This window comes from Blennius ocellaris (assembly GCF_963422515.1).
Source record: "Blennius ocellaris genome assembly, chromosome: 4".
In the NCBI taxonomy this organism is placed as follows: Eukaryota; Metazoa; Chordata; class Actinopteri; order Blenniiformes; family Blenniidae; genus Blennius; species Blennius ocellaris.
In genome coordinates, this window is record NC_137653.1 from 12,201,762 (window position 1) to 12,218,675 (window position 16,914).

The following is a 16,914-nucleotide window of genomic DNA, read 5'->3' on the forward strand; positions in this document are numbered from 1 at the left end:
AAAGAGCTCCTGCAGATCCACTGATAGTTTGCAGTGTGGGAATTAACTCTCTACTATCCAGTGTACAGAGGAGCCTGCCCATTCGCACAGCATATCTATCGTGGTCCACCTTAAGAAGGGCAAGAGGCCGTTTGTTGTGGAGAGAACAGGGGGAGGCCCTCAACAGCACATGCGTGGCTCTTTAAGGCAGACTGGGCAAGATAGATTTTGTTAAAGGTACACGCATACAAATGTTTATCAGGCTTCGCCAGGCAAGTCCTGCCTAACATTGTACCGCAACATCAGTTCCTGTGATTATATTTGGTGGTCAAATGATTCCAAGAAGGCCTATTGAAAATGTTATATTGGTCACATTATTTTACACATGTTGTAAAAGACAGAAAAAAACGGGGGGGGCAGGACAATCTTTCACTCCAAAAAATAGAAAAATATCAAGCTACAATCTATCCCAATACCTATTTTTAAAACTACAATTTAAAAACACTAATAAAAACACTCTTTTGTGCTTTTGTCTAAACTAATTTTGATATGTTCTCTCTCTCTCTCTCTCTCTATCTATCTATCTATCTGTCTGTCTGTCTATCTATCTATCTATCATTTTCAGTCTAAGAAAGAAAGAAAGAAAGAAAGAAAGAAAGAAAGAAAGAAAGAAAGAAAGAAAGAAAGAAAGAAAGAAAGAAAGCTGTTTTATGTTTGGGTGCTACAAAACTTTGTATAGTCCAGGTTGCTGGAACTTCTCAGGTCTCTGCTGATGGGAGTTGCTGAAGCAGCTGATTGATGGAGATGTTGGGGTTTCTGGAAATTCTGACTTCCCTGGTAATGGGTTGTTACTGGGCTTGTTTGTGATTATTGGGGTTCGTGGAGCTGGTGATGGGAGCCGCTGTGATATTTGGAGGCTTCTAGGATTTCTGGAGCTGTTGGGGGTTCCTGGCGATTCTGGGGTCCCCGGTAACGTGTGGAGATCCTGGGGACGCTGGTGTTGCTGGAGATACTGTGGTTATTGGAGATACTGGGGTTGCTGGAGATACTGGTGTTGCTGGAGATTCTGGGGTCCCTGGAACTATTGACGGGAGCTGCCACACTGGGAACAGGCTACTGGCTGAAGATCAGTGTGGAGAGGAGTCGCCTCCTTTTCGGGGCCTTTACTTCCGTCCTTTTCCATTCAGCTGGATAAACACAGTTGAGTTACTCGGCTGGGTCGTGCGGGTGGCAGAGCGCAAACTACCTTGGGGGATATTTGGCAGGGAACCTAGAAGTTTTTCCAAGTGTTTGCTGGAGGTGTGGAAGTAGTTTTCCAGCGGGCTGCCTCGCTTGGCGGTGCCCGCTGCCTGGAGCCAGCAGACGAACGGAGACTTCGCCTCCGTGCCGCCGCTGCGTTTCTTTGGCGGTGTAACCACAGCTTTGTTTGCGGGACTGGTGTGCCGCTCCCTGCGCTATGTAGAGGAGCGAACCGGCACGCTGGTGGTAGCTGTAAGACGTTTATCGGCTTTTTTCGTTTTAAACACAGTGCCTTGGCGGAAAGGAGAGGATTTCGTTTTATTTAAGGTAGCATGCCGGGATCCGAAGCCCAACGGCTAGCCGCGCTAACGCTAGCACAGCGGCTAGCTAGCCTCACGCTAACGCAATGAATGGAGCATTGCCTTTTGCGTTTGCCGACTTCCACCTTTACCTACACCGTGTATATTTGTTGTATAGTTCACCTTGTTAGTTTTATACCACGCAAAATCATCGAACCAGCAGTTATTCGCGAGCTAAATGTCCACATGGGCTGTGACTATACTGCTAACGATGAGATGCTACAATGCTAACGACTAGCTGTAATGTAGACACTATTATTGTTCACTGCGGATACATTCAGTGGCTAAAGCTCTGGCTGCTTTTATAAGCATGCGATCATGCTAAACTTTAATGTACATTAACGCTAATTGATCTGTTGTGTGGTTACACTATCGCTAGAAAAATTGGCGCAGCACAATACAAATTCAATTTACGTTCCCTACATAACATGCAGCTTAATAAGTCACTTTATTCTGCTATCTTCTTGTTTTTATATCTTTAGATGAGAACAATCGCTGCCCCTTCTTCATTAGTCTTCCTCAGTTATTGTGCCTTTAGTACAATGTTCTATAAAAGCATGCAGTTTTGTGTTTATCTGGCATGTAAACATAAATATGATCGTCCTCTCCCCAGGTCCAGTGAAGATGAATGAGCAGGAGAGTGGGGTGGTCTCCTTCGATGAGTATGTGCGGCAGAAGGCCCGCACAGTGCCTCAACACAGGATGAAAGAGTTCCTAGAGTCCCTCGCCAAGGGCCCTGAGGTGCTGCAGGAGTTCAGCCAGCAGGGAGGGGCAGTGGCCACCACAACCACAGCCATGGTGTACCAGCAGCAGGGTGCCAACTGTATCTACACCGACAGCACTGAGGTGGCCGGGTCTCTCCTGGAGCTCGCCTGCCCAGTAAGGCTGCTACTTCAACCAACCGTTTCCATTTACCTCTGGTGTCCAGATGTTCTGTACAGTGCATTCAAGCCAGATGTTAACCTGACATTTTATTTTCAGTTTTACACACATTATATCCATAACAGAACCGGAAGTACTTCCAAAACGTTCCTTCAGATACAAAAGAACATTTTTACTTTTGCTGCTGAGCTGCTCATGCACTTATTTGGTCATAGTGACTTAATTTTCAGATAATTTATCTTGTGATTGAGCTTTCACCAAGGAGGATTGATGTCAGATCTACACATACGCTTTTTGTTTTTTTAAAAGACTGTCCAGTGATTAAGAAAATGTTGTAGCTTTGTGCTCCGTTATACAGCTTGGAAAGTTGGTTAAAATTACTATTATGAGGTTCAACAATGTAATTGTAGTTACGCTGCTGTTTAGCATGATCAGAAAGTGTCTCAACCATGTTTTGCTCTGGTCTGAGTGATTGGATCACAGTTTTGCCTCTTGAGTTTTTGCAGCTTGACTTCCCTGTGCTCAAGTACTATATATTTAAAATGCGATCACCTGAATTGTATCGCCTGCTCTGAATGCGGTCATGTATTCATCACTGTGTGGTGTTGTGTAATTTTCTGCACCTCATACACATACGTGTTTTATGACAGGTTCAGGTGACATCAACAGAGATTCCACCCCAACTGACTGTGCATCAAGGCTCTGAAGAGCAGCTCCAAGTGCAGGTTAGTTTTTTACATTGATATCAATTCCACATCGTATGTTTAAATTCCACATGATGAATGGCACTGTCATGAGTCCAGAAGCACAATCATTATTCTCTGTCAAGGGGGAAAGCAAATGAGAATGCAGTGTGGCGTGTTAAAACACTTGTTTGATTTAATGTCGTCAGATGTCGCGTGTTTGGTTGTTTGAGGAAAGATGTGGGGAAAGATTGATTTCTTCCCATTTGAAATCTGCCACGTTTTTGTTTACAGTTTTGTTATTTTGAAAGCTGAACTATGCCTTTTTCATGTGGATTTACTGACGGGTCCATGACATATTCTATTAAGCCGATCCATCATTGACTCAGCTGTAATATCGTGACTTCCTGCTTGTGTCACCAATTTCACATTAAACGGGGTCAGTGAACCTTATCTTAACTTCTGCACATATGTCTTTAAGGCAACAGTTGCCTTTAAAGGATTAGAAGCCTTCAGCCTAATATAAAAACTACTTAACTGTGAATCACTGCCGTGAATACAAAAAATATGCTTCTACCACAATAATTTTGCTTCTGTGGAGAAAAAGCTGCTTCTTGGACAAACATTGGAAAGCTTCAATCCTATATAAACTGGCTTGAAAGACTCACTGGTATTTGTTTTTAATGATTGCAGCATCTCAATTTTATTGTGTGAATACATTGTTTAGAATGAATAATACTTTTTCAATATATTTCACATGTTGTTTCTTTAAAAACAGAGAAGTCCGACCTGAAATTAAATTCACTTGTCGAACGAGGATGAAACATTCTTGCATTAATAAAAAAAAAAAAATGTATTGTGTAAAAGATGAAGTTAGAACTTAACATCTGAGGGTGATTCTCCTTAACCTGTTCTTCCAATAACTTGCCACTTTCATTTTTTTTTAGGATTAATTTATACTATTTTGATATTAATCTCTCTATGCCTGAGGCAGTGGTGTCTTTTGGAGCTTGTTAGTTAATGATTTATATGTTTTATTTAATGTATACTCTATACCTTATGTTTTGTTTCATACATTAATCTTACACAAGTACTTAATCAAGTAGTTTTGAAGGACCTCCTCTCGATTCAAGAATTTGAAGCAATAGGACTTCCTGGCCTGCTTGGTTGAGTGTTGTGGCAGAACCCCTGGCAGAAAAAAAATTAACTTGCTACAGATTTGCAAGTATTTCCTGCTGATGGGCTGTTAATTTGCCGCACCTCTTCCCTGCCAGGTTCAGATCCAGGAGCAGCAGGGCCAAACAATTGGCCAGGTTCTTCAGGTGGCCTCCCCCTCTCAGCAGGACCTGCAGGGAATCTCAACGGCCCAGCTTGTCCAGCAGGGTGAGCTCACCGAGGAGCAGCAACAGCAGGTAGAGGATTGAGTTCATCAAATGGATCAGTGTGACTCATTATTGCCGTATTCTGACTGTGCTGACTGTGCTTGATAGATCCAGGCCCAGCTGGTGGCTGCTGTAGCCGGAGGACAACAAATCCAGCTGTCAAGTGGCCAACAAATCCAATTGCAGGGAACCCAGCATATTCAGCTCCCAGGAGGTCAGCAAATTCAGCTCCAGCCCGGCCAGCAGATCCAACTGCCGGGTGGACAGCAGATCCAGATCCAGACCATAGAGGCCATGTCTCAGGAGTTGCCCAGGGAGGCCGAGAGGAGGCCCGGTTCTGCAACCGTTCTCCAACCAGCCAAGAAGCGCAAGGTGGACGTTCCCCTGGCCGTCTCCTATGCGGTCCCACAGGGGCAGCAGGTGGCCACAGTTCTCACCATCCCTCAAGGGCAGCAGCAGAGCTACGTGTCCCTGCGACCAGATCTGCTCACTGTTGACAGCGCTCAGCTGTACAGCACCACAGGAACAATCACAGGTCCCACCGGGGAGACCTGGACCATCCCCGTGTACTCCACTCCGCAGCAGCAGGGCGTCACTCATATCGCAATACCACAGGAGACGTACAGCACGGTGCAAGTCACTACCACCAATGGAAAGGACACAATGTCCCCCACCTCCTCATCAAAGACCATAGACCTGCAGTCGGCCTCGGCTGCAACGCAGGAAGAGATAGTGCAGACCTTGTTCCCAGCACAGTTCATGAACGGGAACATTCACATCCCTGTGGCGGTGCAGACTGTGGACGGGACCTACAACACTACCCAGTCCGTGCACATATGGGATCCAAGTCAACAGCAGATTCAAGGTGAAGAGGGACAAGAGCAGCAGCTCCATCTGCAGGTTTGAAGCAATTTCTTTCTACTTGGACAGAGAACAACTTGACTGGATATGAACTCGTGCTGTTGCTTGTGTCAGAGCTAAACGTACAGGAATTATTTCTAAACTATTCCTGCAAATGTGTTTATGATCAAGAAATTATGAAACATTACAGAAAGTCTTATAAATTGCATCAAATGTTTGTATTATTTTGAATAAGGGTCAAATGGAGGCGGAGGCTCAGCCGCCAACAGAAATCCTGGTTCCCGTCTCTCTGAAGCCCGAGGAGGGTTTGGAGGTGTGGCGCCTTTGGGCGAAGCGAAAAAATGAAGAACTGAGCAAACGAGAAAAAACGTTTGCCCCCATCGGCCGTGAGTAAAACACCAACGTTCATGTGCTGATCTCTTACTGAAAAACCTGGAACCATCTGGTTTCCTCAACTATGGAATATTGGGCCGGCTTCCAACAGCTGTTACTAATAACAAGTGACGACATGAAGTTGAGCAATGGAAAATTAACCGCAGTGCAAGTGAGAAAAGCATGTGGAGCGCAACAGTTTGCAGTGATTTCCCCCCCATGACTTGAAATCTCCTCTGTATAGCACTGATCCAAAATGAGGAGCAAGCACACAAAACGTGAACCGTTACAAGACTTTGCTCTTCTTTCTGTGCTCAGGCCGTCAGCCGCTGCGTTTTCAGGAGGACTTGGTGTCGAGTGCAGTGGCCGAGCTAAGTTTGGGTCTTTCTCTGATGACCCAGGAAGCGCGAGGGTCCGAGGAGGAGCAGTTTGCACCCGATGTTCTATATTATGTTTTCTTGTGCATACAGAAGGTGAGGCTCTCCGCGCACAAACCATAGAAAGTCCAAACGCAAAGCCCGACTCGTTGAACGCTGTCGTCTTTTTTCCAGTATCTGTCGGAAAACGGCCGAGTGGACGACGTCTTCGCCGACCCGTACTACACGCGCTTCTGTGAGAGTTTACACAAAATCCTATATGACTGGAGACCCAGTGTCCACCCGTTAGGTAAGCGAGAGCCACAACTGTGCATATTGTAGAAAAGTCGTAAACGTGTGCGTAATTGTGTATACTTCCTTGTCAGGTTATATCATTCCAAGTCACGTGACAGAGGAGATGCTGTGGGAGTGTAAACAGCTCGGTGCACATTCACCGGCCACACTGCTCACGACTCTCATGTATTTCAACACTAAGTGAGGAACTGCCAATCTGCGTGAAAATTATCTGGGTCTTTTTTTTTTTTTTTCTCGTACGTTCGATGCAAATCTTTAAACCGTTTGAAATGATTTTGCAGGCATTTCCACCTGATAACGCCCGAACAGCACCTGAAAGTAGCCTTCTCCAAGGTTTTAAGACACACAAGGAAGAACCCAACCAACACCAAGGACAAAGCAACCAGTATTCGCCTTCTCAAAGGAACCGCTCCACCCAGTGCCCTACAAAAAGGTGACTTGTAAAGCTCCTTTGACACTGAAATCTTGTTAGCGGTCAGAGGTTGTTCTTGATGTGTCGTTAAATGTTTTCAAGAAGCAGATGACGTGTATGAGGAACAGATCGAGGATCCTGACAATCCCCTTCGATGTCCCATTAAACTTTACGACTTTTACCTCTTCAAATGGTGAGAGACACTTCATCTCTTAATCACATCACATGGATATGCAGTGTTATTATTTTAGCAAACATTGCACTTCATTTTGCAATGTCATATTGACTCATTTTCCATTAACGGCAATATTTGAATTGGCGTTTTGCCCTCATTGACAAAGCTTTAGCAACATAATTTACAAACATGGTTTAAAGCATCGTCTCACAAATTCATTAAAATCTGAATCAAATTCGCACACAACGTAGTCTTTGCCACGTAAACCCACAAACTCAAGTTAAAGCTGCATTAGGCAATGACAAAAGCTCCATGTGAGCACAATCCAACAAGATCTTGTATTGTCCAACACTTCAGTCCGATGATTCAAAGCTTGGATTAAGTTTTGGAAAAACCACAGATGTCCTACAGAATAAAGTAGAGAGACCATTGGACTTGTGAGGAGTACGGTTGAAAGACTGTCTGATTCAATCAGGTGGCGCGAGCCGTTTACGTGCACTGCTCACAGGAAGTTAGGGAGATTTGAAATTTGGTTGAAGTAGAGAAACTTCCAATTTGATACTGTATCTTTTTTTTTTTTTCAGTCCTCAAAGTGTCAAAGGCCGTAACGATGCGTACTACATGACTCCGGAGCCAGTCGTCGCACCCAACAGCCCGATGTGGTACTCCTCTCAGCCTCTCTCAAACCAGCAAGTGGAACACATGCTGGCCCGCATCATCGTGGTCCGAGAGATCCAGGAGCTCATCGGCAGCAGCCAGGAGCACCTGAGCTAAGATGAGGGGGGGGGGGGCCCGACTGGATTCGACTATGCATTACCATCCTGACTCTATAAACCTCAATAGCCATCAAATAAAATGGAAAAAAAAAAAAAACCAACTTCTAAAACTATTTTCTTCTGAGGAGTATCATAGTTGCATGCTCCAGATTGACAGACTTTTCTTTTTCCATTTGATTTGGGGGCGGACCGTTGTTTCTCATGACGAACATTTGTGAGCCTTTTAATTTCTGAACTTTCCGTTCCGAGTGCGGCGGCGTGAGCTCTGCAACTGCTGGGTCGCGATCGAGCAGAGGTGGTACTTCCCTGTAGAAGTCGGTCTTATTACGATATGTAATTGTTCATAACCTCACGAAACGTTAACCGCTTTTTACTTTTGTCCAAGTTCTCGGTCTTAAGTACAGGGACCATTGCTCTTTTTGTTTTGTTATATGGGCTGTATTCTCAACTCTTTATGTTCAAAGATGGAAAACGTGCCTGCCCCCCCCACCCCCTCTTAAAAATGACACCAGAATTTGTGAATCATTGAGTACGACAACTATTCACAAGGTCAAGTGCTATACTGAAGTGATTGGAAACGATTTTTCTCAGGTTCATGCTCGTAATGAAATCGGCCAACCAGGACTTATGCCAACGTATTTGTATGTCGTAGTTATTAAACAAAAAGGCCGATATAAAAGCATGCTTGTACCAAGAGTCATCTTAAAGAGGTTTAAATCGAGACGTCGTTGAAGCAGTATTGTGTATTGATTAGCTGGAAGCCTTTAAAGGATTTTACAAACAGATTTATTCTGGGGAAATATAGCTCTGCAGCTTCATTTATTAAAAAACAACTTTGTACAGTTCTGTACTATCAAACACCTGCCTCCACATCTGTCCTGATAAAAGGAGCTTCTTTTTTTTTTGCACATGAGACTTGTTTGACATCTCCATTTAATTTAAATGGCTATTGCTTCTTTCTTGATACTCATGAGTTCCAAAGAGTCAAAAGGCGTTATTTATCACTTTTTATTATTTTTTGTCGGGAGGCGTTAGATATAGTCGACTCAGCGTTTGTGTGAAATATTTTGGCAGGGGGCAGGACACGCTGACGTCGGCCTGGCCGCCTCCCGGCAGTGACAGCTGCCGTGCGTGCAGATGAAGAGGGACGTGTCGTATCTTTGCCTGCTCCAGTCCCAGTTTTCCCAGCACGCGTTCCGGTAATTTCTGCAGAACAAAAATCTATTGTTTAGGTTTGTGAACTCGTAACTAGAACCAAGAGTAATTGCAGTACATTTAATGTAGTGAACCAGATAAGACGTGTTGAGCATTTCACCGACGTGTTAAAATAACGACGACGACCTCCCGCTGGACTTAAAGCAAATCCAGTTGTGTTAATGGTACAAATAGAAATAACGTGATGTTATTAGAAAGAAATTTGCCCTCGTCACTAGAAACGCCAAAGATAAATTAGTGATATTTGAACTCCCGGTACAGGACGCTGAACGGTTCACGGTCACATTTTCCCAAAGTGTGACAGTAATGAACTGAGTGCATGCATGCAAGAAGCACTGCAATAAACACAGATGCCTTAGTTTTAGGTTGGGGTTTTTTTTTGCCCTCCAGCAACACAAATATTCAAATCTCTTCACATGTTTCACCTGAGGCGCCAGTTTGTCCCAGTGGGAGTATTTATGGTCACCGAGAATGGGGCATCCAAGAGCCAGAGCCATGTGAACCCTCAACTGGTGCTTCACTCCTGTGGACACCCCAAAGCAGATGGGGTTTCAAAAAAAAAACAAAAACAAAAAAAAAAGTGCTCAGAAATAAATGATTTGGTCGTTATTCTTTTACGACCGTCTCACCAGTGAAAGGCTGGAGCTCCACGAGGCTGCAGCCGTTGCTGCTGTCCAGGACTCTGTACTTTGTCACAGCAGGCTGGGCTTGCTGGCGACTGCGGACCTTGACGACCCCGTCACCTGCGTCGTTCACTCTGAATAGAGGACTAAGAGCCATCTGGAATTAAACAAGGGACAGTGAACAATGGCGCAGCCCAGTGGTAAATATCCCTAAAAATGTTAAAGCGTTTATGATATATAGGGAAGCAAAAAAAAAAGAATATGACACCTTATAGTGTGGCTGAGGACCAGGAAACTCCTTCTCTATAATGGGAATGTCAATCACTCCCTCAGATGGCACGGGAATCCCAACTGTGACCACCCTGAATAGGAAAGAAGATTAGAATTGTGTGTAACACTAAGGATGTGCTATATTTCAGTCGCTTTGTCACAGTTCCACATCCCACCAGTATTTCCTCTGCACTTGGTTACTCTTGTTCAGGGTGAGTATGTGCTCCACCGTTTCTTCACTCCTGGCCAGCAGGAGCACTCCCGTGGAGTCTTTCTCCAGAGCCAGACAGGGAAACAGCTGAGACTCCGACTTCATCTTCATCCCATCAATCATTTTAGAGAGGATGGGGAGCACAGAGGAGATGGACGTGAGCCTGGAGTCGTCTGAGAGACAACAGATGTTCAGGTCCAGAGGTCCCAGCTTAATCACGGTTATGAAAATTCATATTTAATGAATACGAATGACCTGAATATAGTCATTATGGTGATATACACTTAAAAAGAATTGAGCAACACCAGCTCGTTCACTCAGTTATTATCCAGGACAGCAGAAGTTGCTTTAATTCAGACAGACTGATGTTGAAAGCCAATAAAATGTGTATTGTGATTACCATTCTCAATCAGCCCACAGGTAGACATTAAACTCTAGCACAAGCTCTGAAAATGTGGGTGGGTGAAGTTCCATTGTGTCAACATGATTCATCCTTAATCATGTAATCTACGTAACCTATGTAATGGAGTCTTGGAACTGAATTGTTTATGGTTGTTTTTGTGTTTTCTTTTCATAGCTATTACATAAAACACTGGACAAGCCAGTTCACAGTGAAATGAATCATCAGCTGCAATATTAGTAAATGGGGAAGATATGCAAGGAACTTCAGGACTTCTGTCATACTTCCCCAACCTGGAACTTTAGATCCCCCAAACAATTGATTATCCACGAATATACGCCACCAGATCCTCCTGCCACCAGGCAGCTGCCCGGTTTACCTCGGAGAGGAACTCCGTAGGGTTTGTTGAGGGCCACCAGGTGCTCGTCCCGGTACAGCAGGCCCCTGTGCAGGTGTTTGGCCAGCACGTTGGGATGGACGTTCTGTAGCTGCGAACTGAACCGCTTCAGCTCCGTCAGCATCCTCTGCTGCGCGGACATCGGAGCTTCTGTGGACCGGGGCTTTGCCTTCTCCTTCTCCTTCTCCCGCTGGACCTTCCGGGCCAGGTCTATGGCTCTCAGCGGGGGTTTGTCGCCGGTGTCCGGGCCCGGAGCGCGTCTCGCGGCAGTGTCGTGACTCCGGCGGAAGGATGTCCGAGGTTTGACCGGAGAGAGGAGCGTGGTGAGCCCGGGGCTCCGGACACACATAGCGGCGAACCTCCTGCATCCGTCCATGGTGAAGTATTTCGGCATGAAACAGTGGAGCGGTGACCCTCAGAGCAAAAACATGTTCCAGAACAACTTCCAGGTCGCGCCTTTCACGGTAAAAGCACAGACGCGTGTACATTGTAGACACACATCACTCCTGACAATTCAACGCATTAAACTGAATACAAAAGCTGAAATGAGTTCCCTTTAAAAATAAAAATGACAAAATGCACAGCTGGGGAAATGTGTATTGCACTCTGTTTATGTTTTTTTTTTCATTCAAGCCAAACTATTTCCTGTATTGTGCCGTGACGTGAGTCTAAACGTGGGTCCAAACAGGCGCTGTTTGGTAAGTTCGTTTTTCTCATGTACACCTACCGGTGCGCCCGAACTACTGGATTGCGGCGGCAATCTGTAGGCTCCGCCCCCTGGGTGTGTCAAGAATCACAAAACCCAACATACACGTATACTCTTGTTATTATACAAAATCTGAGCAGAGGTTCATTGTCTTGATGAAAATATGGCGAGTTCTCATTAAACAGCAGACATAGAGCCGATGGAGAGGTTTATTGGTGGGTTTTATACATGTTGCATGAACATCTGAAGGCATGAAGATCACAGACAGGAAGTTGCGGAGCTTCAGAGTCGCAAGAACGTTTCGACAAAGTCCATACAAGATCAACTGTGTGGACTACAGTCCAAATGGAGAACATGCAATCTCCAGCAGTGACGACGACTGTATCGTGCTGTACGACATCCGAGAGGGGAGGTAAGTGGGCCAAAGCATCTCGTATCTCCATCAGGTGACCCACGTAGACGTGTTTTGCAAATTTGACATTCATAAGCGATTGGGTGGGATCATGTTGTGGGCAAATACTGCTGATAACAGGACCAGCGGCTTATTGGGTTTTCTAATTAATTTTAACTTGATCACAGTGGAAGCAACTGTTCTAAACCAATCAACGTGGAGCTTGACCTTCTCCTGTTTTTCCATGAGAGAATAAACCAAGGAGGTCCACAGACATACACATTACAAACTACAGAACCAACTCAGCCCTTGCATGAGATTCGAGCATTATTTTTCCAACAGATTTTGCACACGGGATCCATTCATTTACCATCAGTACCGCTTCCTCTGAGAGCAGTCCCTGCTATCCCTGTGACCACGATCCCAAACACACGTGCACGCGCACGCGCGGGGAGAACATGCAAACTTCATGCAAACTCCTGTGAGGTTACAGATAATCACCACATCCAGCCTACACAAAGGATGTTTAAATGCCTTGATTACATGTTTAAAACTAGGTTATGGTTGGTTGGACACGCTCTATTGACCAGCCGCCATTGGTAAACGGCTCAAAAAAAAAAGTTTTAATCAGGGTTTGTGTACTCTCCAAACACCTCTGATGTTGTTTTTATTATTTTCTTTCCTCAAATGTTTCACATTAATGATTTACTGATCTTTACAGGTATGTAGCCAGGTCCCTGGTTCCAGGTGTCAAATTTAAGAGATTAATGGTGTGTAATATTTGTCTGTCCCTTATCAAGACAAACCAGTGTCTTGTACAGCAAGAAGTATGGAGTGGACCTCATCCGATACGCAGATCAAGATTCACAGAATGTGATTTACAGCTCCAACAAACTGGATGGTAATAACTCAGTACTCAAAGCAAATAAAAACAAACAAACATTTCGAAAAATATGTGGATTAATATTTTTAGAAAAAGTAATATATTCAGGTTATTGAAGGAAACTTCAGTGCAGTATGGAAGCTGGAGATAAAACAGGCTTCAACGATGCTTCTTCGTTTGGTTAAAAAATGTTTAATATCGAATAGGATGACATCAAAAAAAACAAAAGCAGATGACCGGACAGGGTGAGAGAAACGACTTCCAATATGCAACTCTGACACACAAAAGAAACTCTGTGGCTTTTATGGTCAGCAACATATGCCACTAATTAGTTTACGACAATCAACATCGGATGCCATAGCATCTACAGTCCCACTTCTGACACCTCCTAACTTCCTTAAGGCCAAACAGGAAATATATGGTGAAACATTTGGCCGACCATTTGCCCCTGTCCTGTCTCTGCTCAGACTCTCTGGAGCCGGCCTGCATACTACAAAGAAGAGTAGCATGATAGTGAAATAAGAAATAAAACATATATGAGAAGATATAAGAAAATATACTTCATTATCATTCTTCTTTCAGATACCATTCGGTACCTCTCACTCACAGACAACAGATACATCCGATATTTCCCTGGGCACACAGCACGGTGAGTGGAGGCAACAGCTACTGAAATTGGGAGAATCCAATGCAAGTTGAATGACTGGGAGGAAAAGCAAACACTGGGTTTATACACTACATGGAAAAGGATCCAAATGAAGTTACAGCAACATTTATGTAGAGATTTTGTAAAAAAAATTAGCTGAATTTTCTTTTTTTCGCTGAAAGTGGCGAATGTTTACAAATATTCTCTATAGTAGCGAAATGGATAAGTGTTGTGTGGAGAATCTGCTCTGTTAGTTTGTCCACTTTCATTCATTTCTTCATGTTACAGGCATTTCTCTCTTTCTGTCTCTCTTTCTGTCTGCAATAAATGCTGTGTGCAGATATGCAAAAGAAAGATCTGCTAAGAGTGTTATTCTTCTTCTCCCAGTGCATTTTTTTGAATCTTCTCTTTTGGTGCAATCAAACATATAGATAAAGTTGCCTTACTTTACCCATTTCGGCTGATATCAGCATTGCTGTTAGGAAGGAAATGATGTTTAAAAAAAAAAAAAGCGAAAGCATCAATGTACTTATGACATATGCGCTTTTGTTCTACCGTTGTTTTGTTTTTATCGAAAACAATAATTCTGTCCTCAATAGTTCATTTGTTTGTGGATTCAGGGTCATCGCTCTGTCCATGTCTCCGGTGGATCAGACCTTTATCTCTGGCTCATTGGATGAAACCATCCGCATCTGGGATCTTCGCGCTCCGGACTGTCAGGTGAGTCGTCTGGAAGTAACACTTCATCTCTTTCCAGTGGTCGCCTCGCTAGAAGTACTGGAACAGTAAAGCCGGTACCTTTTATTTTAGATGTTGACTGAAAACATTTGCGTTTGACATCAAATCTAGTTATTTACATCTGGATCAATTGTTTCACTCTGACTTCTGAGGTCACTCTACCACTGCCGTTATGTGTGACATCATCATTGAAGATTAAAATCTTCATCCCAGAATTTCTGAGCCTTGTTTCTGTACTTGTTGGTAAATTTCAGCCTGTCCTTGTTCCGACTCATGAGGGATTTGTGTACTTTTGGTTCCTTCATCTTCTTTAAACTTTAGATTGTGTTATCTTCACTCCTGCCCTCTGGAAGTTGTTGCTGATGCATCTAATAGTTGTTGTTGTTTTTTTTGTTATTTCTGTCATCTTCAGTCGTACCATAGTCAGCTCTCTGATTTTCATGGTGGACAACAACTGACACCAAAACGCATGTCCTGCTCCAATAATTCCACTCACTAGAAAAATGGCTGGGTTCAGTCAGAAGGTATAATCTAAACTGTTGATTTTTTTTTTCTTTGTCTCATATTGATTATTTGATATTGAACCCAAATAATTTTTATACTTTTGGAGGAGTGTTGCCCCGTGTGTTCTATTCACACACTTCAGTCCTGTGACCACTGGGGGTCTCCAGACATGCTTTAGGAGGCCTTAACAATGCTCACATGTAAAAACACACAATGGTTTGTCTTTAATTCCGATAACATTTACAGTTAATCAACTGAGACGCTCGTATATGAAATGATCAGTAATTCAGACACTCATTAGTATGAAAAATTTGTGTCGGTTATTTGAAAACTTTCTTAAAATTCAAGATTTTCTGACAGTTTTTCTTGGTGTTTATACTTCAGGGTTTTACAAATCCACTGGGGAAGCCTGTGTGTTCGTTTGACCCTGAAGGGCTGATATTTGCGGCTGGCGTGGAATCGCAGGCGGTCAAACTGTACGACCTTCGTGCCTATGACAAGGTACGGCTCCTTGTGTTGAGAGTTTGTGCTTGAGTAAATCGGGGTGTTGCTTTATATTTTCTATGTTTAATATTATGTTGAATGTTATAGGGTCCCTTTGGCTGCTTTGAGACTCGGTTTAGTCGCAGATGTGACTGGACCGGACTCAAATTCAGCAAGGACGGGAAGCAGATTCTCATCTCCACCAATGGAGGGATGATTCGCGTCTTGAACGCCTTCAATGGATCTGTGCTGCACACTTTTTCAGTAAGAAGTCATTCTTAATCCTGATGAAATTCAGCTGGAGTTTTGTTTTTTGTATTCGTATACTTGACTGAAGGGTTCTGTATTTGCTCATGTTCAGGGCTACAACAACAGTCAAGGTGTCTCCCTGGAAGCCTGCTTCACTCCTGACTCACAGTTTGTCATGATTGGTAAGCTGAAACCTCTCCGCTTCGAACTATCGTTTGGCCTGTCTGTTAGTGTTGCTTTGAGGCTGTTGTTTTAAAAAAAAAAAAAAAAAAAAAACTTCTCTCCTGTAGGCTCAGAGGACGGGAGAGTCCATGTGTGGAGTACTGAGAGCGGGATGAAGGTGGCTGTGTTGGATGGGAGGCACTCAGGACCCATTAACACTCTGCAGTTTAACCCCAGATACATGACGTTTGCCAGTGCCTGCATGAACATGGTGAGAATAAAGGCCACGGGCCTGTCACGGACAAGCAGCATTTGAACTTGATGCTCGTTTCTTATCAGTCTGTTCTGTTTCCCTCGCAGACATTTTGGCTGCCATATTGCGATGACTTGTAGATGAAACGAAGCACACTCCTTCCGTGTTGGTGAGGTGGGATTGTTTTTCTGACCAACATACACCCACTTAAAATGTTTGTTTTTATTATTTATTACTTTTTACGAAAGTTTTTTATCAACACTATTTTTGAAACTTGGTGGAAACACATTGCTGCAGCTGTATTTGAACAAAAATAACACTTACCTGTTGTGATGACTTGTGTTTTATATGATTCACTTTAAAGTTTTAACCTGTATTCTTTTATTTTGTAGAAGTGAATTTGTCATCAGCATTGTTATTGTTGAAGTTTTTGTAAATAAAAGCTTAAAAAGAGCTTTTGGTATTTGCTCCATTTTTATGATGCACAGTGCCACGGTCTGTGTGAGGTAGTATTCTGTTTGCTATCGGCGAGAAAGCAACCGAAAACTCGAAAATGTGTTTAATTATCATAGATTATATAGACATTATGCGTTTTTCCTTTGGCATCCTGTCTAGGGGCTGTACTCATCGTAGCATCACATAGTATTATCTTGTATGGTAATAATAGATTTTGAACTGCGAAGGCAGATTATTTAGTCACAGTGAATTTGTGTAAAAATCTTTTTTTTAAAAAGCACATGATTCTGTAAGTATCGTACACAATGTATAGCAGGACCTACAACTAAAGACCCTAAAAACTACAATCAAAGATTAAAAACATTGTATCAGTCCTCTATAAACAAATTCATTTCAAACACATTTTGTTGCTTCAGGTTCATAAAAAAGAGCAACATTTATTAAAAGGCATTTGATAATATCCACAATTAAGAAACACATTTTAATAGTATATATGCATATAAATAAGTGAAACACAGTGAAAGAGAATCCTGGGG

The 16,914-nt window shown here is 43.3% G+C and overlaps 3 protein-coding genes across 5 annotated transcripts; 2 read left to right on the forward strand and 1 right to left on the reverse strand.

The window, feature by feature from the left end:
* The first annotated feature begins 1,085 nt into the window (after nt 1-1,085).
* qrich1 (glutamine-rich 1) lies at nt 1,086-8,701 on the forward strand. Of its 3 annotated transcripts, none has more exons than XM_080495463.1 (12): nt 1,086-1,179; nt 2,191-2,456; nt 3,110-3,184; nt 4,417-4,554; nt 4,633-5,424; nt 5,621-5,771; nt 6,076-6,230; nt 6,309-6,423; nt 6,500-6,608; nt 6,710-6,861; nt 6,946-7,033; nt 7,600-8,701. In XM_080495463.1, the coding sequence occupies exons 2-12, from the start codon at nt 2,202-2,204 to the stop codon at nt 7,787-7,789; spliced, it is 2,220 nt and encodes a 739-aa protein (XP_080351589.1). In that variant the 5' UTR covers nt 1,086-1,179; nt 2,191-2,201; the 3' UTR covers nt 7,790-8,701. The 3 variants fall into 3 exon arrangements, with proteins under 3 accessions (XP_080351589.1, XP_080351591.1, XP_080351590.1); XM_080495465.1 differs by having other exon boundaries at nt 6,949-7,033; XM_080495464.1 differs by lacking the exon at nt 1,086-1,179 and adding an exon at nt 1,250-1,545.
* Nucleotides 8,702-8,796: 95 nt separating this feature from the next.
* rpusd4 (RNA pseudouridine synthase D4) lies at nt 8,797-11,329 on the reverse strand. Its single transcript, XM_080495466.1, has 6 exons — nt 10,890-11,329; nt 10,076-10,283; nt 9,898-9,991; nt 9,636-9,786; nt 9,432-9,529; nt 8,797-8,997 (listed from the first exon to the last, which is right to left on the reverse strand). Exons 1-6 carry the CDS (start codon nt 11,299-11,301, stop codon nt 8,803-8,805), a joined length of 1,158 nt encoding a protein of 385 aa, XP_080351592.1. The 5' UTR covers nt 11,302-11,329; the 3' UTR covers nt 8,797-8,802.
* A 510-nt stretch (nt 11,330-11,839) lies between these two features.
* LOC308128855 (WD repeat-containing protein 82-like) lies at nt 11,840-16,311 on the forward strand. The gene is made up of 9 exons (XM_080494547.1): nt 11,840-12,025; nt 12,805-12,905; nt 13,470-13,536; nt 14,154-14,253; nt 15,160-15,276; nt 15,367-15,522; nt 15,620-15,689; nt 15,798-15,940; nt 16,030-16,311. The coding sequence occupies exons 1-9, from the start codon at nt 11,865-11,867 to the stop codon at nt 16,060-16,062; spliced, it is 948 nt and encodes a 315-aa protein (XP_080350673.1). The 5' UTR covers nt 11,840-11,864; the 3' UTR covers nt 16,063-16,311.
* Nucleotides 16,312-16,914: the final 603 nt, after the last annotated feature.

Coding starts and splice junctions, on each gene's coding strand:
- rpusd4 (XM_080495466.1), bottom strand. CDS start 11,301: ATGCCGAAATACTTCACCATGGACGGATGCAGGAGGTTCGCCGCTATG. Junction 9,530..9,635: donor GGAGCTCCAGCCTTTCACTG/GTGAGACGGTCG, acceptor GGGTGTCCACAG/GAGTGAAGCACCAGTTGAGG. Junction 8,998..9,431: donor GGGACAAACTGGCGCCTCAG/GTGAAACATGTG, acceptor TTTGTTCTGCAG/AAATTACCGGAACGCGTGCT.
- LOC308128855 (XM_080494547.1), top strand. CDS start 11,865: ATGAAGATCACAGACAGGAAGTTGCGGAGCTTCAGAGTCGCAAGAACG. Junction 12,026..12,804: donor TACGACATCCGAGAGGGGAG/GTAAGTGGGCCA, acceptor TCCCTTATCAAG/ACAAACCAGTGTCTTGTACA. Junction 13,537..14,153: donor TTCCCTGGGCACACAGCACG/GTGAGTGGAGGC, acceptor TTGTGGATTCAG/GGTCATCGCTCTGTCCATGT.
- qrich1 (XM_080495463.1), top strand. CDS start 2,202: ATGAATGAGCAGGAGAGTGGGGTGGTCTCCTTCGATGAGTATGTGCGG. Junction 4,555..4,632: donor CCGAGGAGCAGCAACAGCAG/GTAGAGGATTGA, acceptor TGTGCTTGATAG/ATCCAGGCCCAGCTGGTGGC. Junction 7,034..7,599: donor GACTTTTACCTCTTCAAATG/GTGAGAGACACT, acceptor TTTTTTTTTCAG/TCCTCAAAGTGTCAAAGGCC.